Source organism: Saccostrea cucullata, unplaced genomic scaffold (assembly GCF_032062105.1).
Source record: "Saccostrea cucullata isolate Sc308-1 unplaced genomic scaffold, CSIRO_AGI_Scuc_v1 ctg16675, whole genome shotgun sequence".
NCBI lineage: Eukaryota > Metazoa > Mollusca > Bivalvia > Ostreida > Ostreidae > Saccostrea > Saccostrea cuccullata.
This window is the reverse complement of record NW_026934205.1, coordinates 4,813-11,428: the sequence shown is the minus strand read 5'-3', so window position 1 is coordinate 11,428 and position 6,616 is coordinate 4,813. Positions and strand designations below refer to the sequence as shown.

Genomic DNA, 6,616 nt, shown 5'->3' with positions numbered 1-6,616 from the left:
TTGCTGTTAGCAACAACTCTTAATAGCTCTTAACTTCGGCTATTTTCGCGTCGCCGATATTGAACGATGATTATTAATTGTGACGTAACAGACAAGTGACGTTGCGGTCTAACAATTCTTATGTAAGACCGGTCAATAGTGAAATTGTTAGACCGACGTAATAAACATTTCTTTTGTTGGACTTTTTATTAGTAACAAATATATAGAAGGATATTTATAAGGGTATAACAAAAATTATTATTCATGTGAAATATCACAAAATTTGCTTGGTGTACTCTTGAGATAAAGAAACAAACGTGATTTCAAATTTAACATAGAAATCTCCATAGGCAATTTTAAGGAACTTATAAAACCGGAAGTAATCTTCATATACATACCAAAATTGAAACATAGAACGCATATTACACTTCAAACAGATTGACAAAGGGAGATAACTCTTGCATCTTTATTTTTAAATTTACTTAAAAATACGTAAATTCAGGTCTCTACAAAACCCATAAGGGATCAAAAAATGACCCCACGGACCATTATTTTTAAATTGCCCTTGTTACGCTTAACTCAAAACCGAAATCAGTTTGAAGATCTATGGACAAATAAAAAAGTAATAAACAAAAAACTATTTTCTGTACTGACCCCTAAAATCCCTTTTATTTTAAGAAATTTTATTTTCATGACCTAAGCACCGAAAGGCAATGCTAAAGTAGTTTTTCATGTGAAATATTATGAGACTTCCTTGCTTCCCTTTGAAAATAAGGGACATCGTATGATATCAAATTTAACATGGAAATCTCCATAGGCAATTTTAAGGTACTTATAAAACCGGAAGTACTCTACATATCCATACCAAAATTGAAACATAGACTCTTCCACAGACTTTTTGACAGGGGATTTAATCTGTAGTTTGATGGGAGACTTGACTGGTAGTTTTGGCATCTTCTGTGGTGACTTTTCTTTCCTGTTAAGCAAATAATTAAGATCTGAATACAGTTTAAGCATAGAAAGAAAATAAAGTTAACCTTGCATGCAAATTTATTCAGCTTCCTATTTAAACTTAGTATCAACATTTGATTTATTTAAGCTTTGAGAGCAAATTAAGTTAACCTTGCATGCAATTTTATTTTTTCCAATCTTTTCAACTCAATATCAACACTTTTTTTCCTCCTCTATAACTTGAAAGCTTCTTACTTGAGATTATTCATTCTCTTCTTGAAGAACTTGGCAACAGGGCAGTTATTTCTCAAGCAGGCACACTCAACACAATAGGTACTAAAATGATTAAAGAATGAAGGTTGGTTAATACATCATTTCACTTAATAGAGCATCTTGCCTTTAACTAAATGTGTATATAACAATAGGCTCGTTTTTTTCTTACCAGTCTTTATAACTGTAGTCATACGGGATGGTAATTTCTGACCCCCTAGGAATCACCTTGGTTGAATATATGTAGAAATTCATCTGGCCATTCTGAATAACATGCCTCACCTAAAACAATTAAGACTCAATTTACATTGTTTTCAAATGAGATTCCAAATATTTTGAATGCAAAAAATCTTTCTGTTTGCATACTATAAACCAACTTTTATTCGCGTGCGAAAAATATTTGCTAGTTTCGCAACCAACTTTAAATTGCTAATATTAATCCCCCTGAACCATTTATTTTGCTTAAAATTTGTAGAGAGTGTTTCCTAAATTGTGATAATTAATTGTTGCGGATTGATTTTAAACTGTCAATTCATAAATAAAAGATGACACAAATAATATTTTGTTTATAGTACTCGTATGTAATTTATTACCTCAGCATTAGCTTTACATGATCGTCTTATAAAGCGAGCTATGTTCCCGTATGAAGTCGCATCTATACAGATGTCCATCCCATCATAATTCGAGTAGAACAACACAAATGGATTTAATCTGCAAGAAAAATATCACAGGTCAAGGTCTTATTCCAATTATTTAGAAGCAGTGAAATAGGTGAAGACCCATTTGTTCCAAATATTACATTACATCAGTTGGGGTTTCTCCTTATCCTTTAAATAAATATTCTAATTAATATTACATGTATTTCTAATTCATTCCTTGTGACTGACCGTTTATAGAAGTTATCTTTATTAAACTGGTCTCTATACATGACTTGTCCAATGTATTCTACAACTGGTTCTCCCTCTCCAATTGTCTCCATTGCCTCCAATCCCTAAAGAAAACAACAGGAACATTGTGTACATGTACCACAAACATACATCTTTGACTGATTTAATTATTAAAACCTTCAAGTAGTATATTAATAAAGTATAAGCAGAATTTTTAGCAAGGTTTCAATTTTGGCATTTCTAGTGAGGGGTACTAAATGGTTGCTAAATTAAATATCACTAACAATTAATGGTTTATCAGTTATTATAGCTTTTTTGTTAGCATTAGTGAGGTAAAAATGTAGGTTTGAGGGAATTTGATTTCCTGATTAGTGTAGTGTTGTATAAATTAAAAATTTTATCATTTCAATCTGACCATATACTAGGGGGTGCCTCCATATCACGAAAACACTGAAAATAAAACCCTATGAAAATAAGTGATATCACCGTACCTTGCGATTCTTGTTGACCTCTGTAACATGACATAACTGAACCCGCAGTTTGCCACCCACTCCATTCCCGTTATTGTCCGGAGGCTTAAAATGACAAAACAAAAATTAATGTTAAAATACTGAACATTATATTTGAGTAGATACTTTATCGAGAAATTTCACCTTAACAAGGTTCTGTTTGAAAGAGAGAGTGATTCCATTCTGAACGTAATTCAATATGTTACTTACATATACACCATTAATTTTGTCTGCCAAAAACGAGTGGAGAATATCTTGGGAGTACAAGTTCTCGTACACCTCTTCATACTTGTCCACCCAGGGGCTGAAATAACAAACAACAAATCAGTACAATATAAACAACTTCCCTGTACTATAGGAAGAGCCTGGCCTTATCTTACAGCCCAGTGTGTATTGTGGAGACACTTCAATTGTTGTTATATCATAACCCTTCACTTCAGCTCAAGGTCAATTGTAAAGAGATTACACTGGAAGTAGGTACAAGATAAATCTAAGTAGAGAGGAGATAATTTAACAGTTTGGGATGATTATTGTTTTCCTGTCTAATTGGTTTTGAATTGGAATTTTAGAAATAAACTAACAAAACTAATCACTATACACAGAGATAACATATTAAGATGTTTCAATATCACTTGATGAACTGGTATTCCAACAAGCTAAAAAAATTTCATTGAAAAAAATCCTCACTTGTTTAATCAGATAATCAAAGTAATACCGTAAATCTGGAAATTTTTACGTCGATTTTATTTTGCGAAATCGGGTCAAAATGGTGTTTATTAATTTTTACGTTTCAAAATTTTGCGAATTGCCACTGCTTTGTTGACATTTTCTTATTGGTAATTTATTTTAAACAATTTTGTTTTATTTTGCAAATTTAGCTATGATAATGTGAATAGGTTAATATTGTTAAAAAACCATGAGAATTACAAGTTTTTTAACAATACTGACTTTCTTCATATTATTATACCAATTCTTTGGTGCTTTAGTTGAAATAATTTCATTCAAATTAGAAAACATCTTTACATTTTACATTTTTTTTGGTTATTCAGTTTTGAATTCAATTTACTTCATGACTTTTTATATGTTTATACACAAATATTTAACCATGCATGTATTTAAGTCAATAGAGCACCTACATGTAAGTAGTGATGCAGGGATCCCCGGTTAGATTCTCAGTCCAGCCATACATGTTCCTCGTTTCCTGACACACAAGTATGCAACTTTATGTTCAGTTTGCTGTAGCAGATCTGGCTTGAACTTTCCTGAAATATTAATATGATCTTTGAGAAATTATTGACTTAAGAGAATGCTTCTATATGTATACAATAATACTGTATGTACATTATGGTGTTTAAATTAAAAATACAAGGACTAAAAATCATAAATTTAAATTTTTAATACAGGTATTAAAAATACCTCCTTACCACCCCCTTGAAAAAAAATTCTGGATTTTCCCTGGATACATGTGCAAGTGTAAATTGAAAGAAAAAAATACAAACCAACGGCTATTTTGGAGTTAATGTAAAAAGCACCCTTGACATTCCTCTTTCCAGGTGACACTTGATTTGGTCACATTATTTCAGCAGAGAAAGCTGAATACACTGTCTAGTTCATATAGCTTGCTTCACCTGTAGTATTAAATATTTCTTTTATAATCTATGAATATGATATCCGTTTATAATCAGGGCCCTTTTGAGCATAAAACAAATACATACATAAATTTATTACAGGTACATAAATATTACATAAGACTAAATAAAAATAGTCTTGTTTCCTGCTACCCGACTGACCCTATTTTTTGTCACTTGATCCTAAAGTTGTTTCTTTTTTTTTTAAAAAAGACAAAAGATTTGCAAGTAAATGTCCACTATCATTTATAAAAGGGGTTATAATAATTAAAAAGCATCTGTCATCTAAAGCAGAGAAAGTTTACACATTTCTGCATTTGAACAATTTAAGCAAAATATGTTTTTTTTTTTTTTCATTTTTTGATCCTAGTAACTAAACACCGCCTCGTGTGTTAGGCACAGATAAGTATGATTACTTTACATTTTTTACATCATGTTCTGACACCAGAAATGTCCGGTTTTATTCTTCTATTCTAGAAGTTACAGTCTGGTCATGAAATGTTTTGATTTTTAGCTAAATAAAACTACTTTAGAAGGGAAAAAATCTTCTATGAAGGTTATTGGTTAAATATACTGGTTGTACCAGACATGTGCGTAAACAAACAAGCACCATAGCCATGATCGATATACTAAGTCGTAAATATTCACCTTATGTATCTGACACGGACACAGCATACAAAAAATCTGTTCTGCAAAAATGTTACTTCTTCCGTAACACCAATTAACATCTGTAGGGTCATAGTCTTTAACATGTCTATACAGAATTGAGAAAACAACATCAGGCACTGATCGACACCGGTGTACCCACGTGGTGCTGAAGCGGACACTGGACAAGGAGTAGTTTCACCAAAATTATGTTCATGGTCGGCTTCAGTCTCACTTCTATTTTGATTCTCATGAAGATGCTTCAATTTCGTGAACCGTAAAGATTTATTACGTATGATAACTTTGTATTTTAAGTCGAGGAAATTTCTCGATCGCTTCGTCGGCCATCTTGTAGCATAGACAATAATGTGTAAATGGAAACTTTTATTTGACGGCGTTCCGGAATCCGGAAAAAAAGCACGTGCAAATATGCGAATTCTTTCTATCACGTGATTTCTATCGGTCTCTACCTTAAGTCAAATCTGAAAACTATTTGAAAATTCATTGAGAAATAAAAAAGTTATAGGCAAAGGTCTGTTTGCAATGTTGGCCCCTAAAAATCCCCTATTTTCAAAAATTTCAATTTCATAATTTGATGATGTCACAACAGTATCAAAGTCATTCTGCATACAAAATATTACAAGAAAATATTGAATACTTTAAGAGATAATGTTCCACGATTAATTTCAATTTAAAATAAAACTTTCAAGACCCATGAAACCGGAAGTTCTGTTCTGATTGATATGAAACTTACAATATATGTTCTACTAATGAGTTCTAACATATTTCTATGCTCAAAATAATTTTTGTAGCGTAATTGTGACTTTCAAAAATTTCATCCCCCCTTCTTCAATCTTTGAAGTCTTATATCTCGAAAAGTATTTGTGTTAAAAAATTACCTACGCGCAATTTTTTATTGGATTATGTCTCTAGAATTCATATCTCAAATTTGGGAGTGTAGACTCTAAAGTTCAAAATGTTTTCGGCTTCTTAAGAATTTTCAGTTTTCCTTTAGTAGAAACCGGAAGTGACTATTCCGGAAGTTGTTCTTGTTTCACGCACGAGAGATTTTGATTTGCTATTTAGTGGTTACAAAATAATATACCTATTCTTAAAGGTATCCCTAAATGCTGAACGATAGAAGTGTTCAGTATAATAATAATAATAATAATAATAATAATAAACTAGACCTTATTTTTGTCGTTCAACAAAAACGGAGGGCTTTTCGACCCCTTAAAAAGAAGAGTCTTATATTACACAGTAAAAATAAATATCAAATAATACAATATCGCACAAAGTTCTTTTGAGATCAATTCTGAAACGAAAACATAACAATTCTCTTTGTCCACCAGTGTCTACCTCAAAGAGAAATAACTCTTTTCATAAATATTTAAAACATACAAAATGTACTAAGATTTCAATCCAATTAAACTCCTATAAGGAGTCCAAAAGTGACCCCACGGACTGTAATTTTTTTAACTGTACTCCTTATGCTTAATGCAAAACCAGAATTAGTTTGAAAATTGGTTGAGAAATAAAAAAAAAGTTAAAGAGAAAAAGCTGTTTTCTGTACTTACCCATAAAGTCCCTTCTATTTAAGGGATTTTATTTCCATGAACTTACAAACTGTAGACAATGATTGAGTCATTATTCATGTGAAATATCACGAGAATTGCTTACTTCATTTTTGAGATATGGGACATTGTATGATTTCATATTTAACATAGAAATCTCCATAGACAATTTT

The 6,616-nt window shown here is 31.4% G+C and overlaps 1 protein-coding gene and 1 long non-coding RNA gene across 2 annotated transcripts; both read right to left on the bottom strand.

Annotated features, from left to right (window-relative positions):
* Positions 1–844: 844 nt before the first annotated feature.
* Positions 845–2,940, bottom strand: LOC134240131 (inactive histone-lysine N-methyltransferase 2E-like; the record flags this gene model as incomplete). The annotated part of the gene is made up of 7 exons (XM_062722237.1): positions 2,807–2,940; positions 2,579–2,662; positions 2,088–2,191; positions 1,794–1,911; positions 1,373–1,482; positions 1,186–1,266; positions 845–955 (listed from the first exon to the last, which is right to left on the bottom strand). Coding segments are annotated over exons 3-7 (512 nt in total), but the record flags the coding sequence as incomplete, so codon positions are not given.
* Positions 2,941–3,736: 796 nt separating this feature from the next.
* LOC134240132 (uncharacterized) lies at positions 3,737–4,943 on the bottom strand. The gene is made up of 3 exons (XR_009986372.1): positions 4,873–4,943; positions 4,096–4,224; positions 3,737–3,858 (listed from the first exon to the last, which is right to left on the bottom strand). It is a non-coding gene; the product is annotated as an uncharacterized LOC134240132 (long non-coding RNA).
* Positions 4,944–6,616: the final 1,673 nt, after the last annotated feature.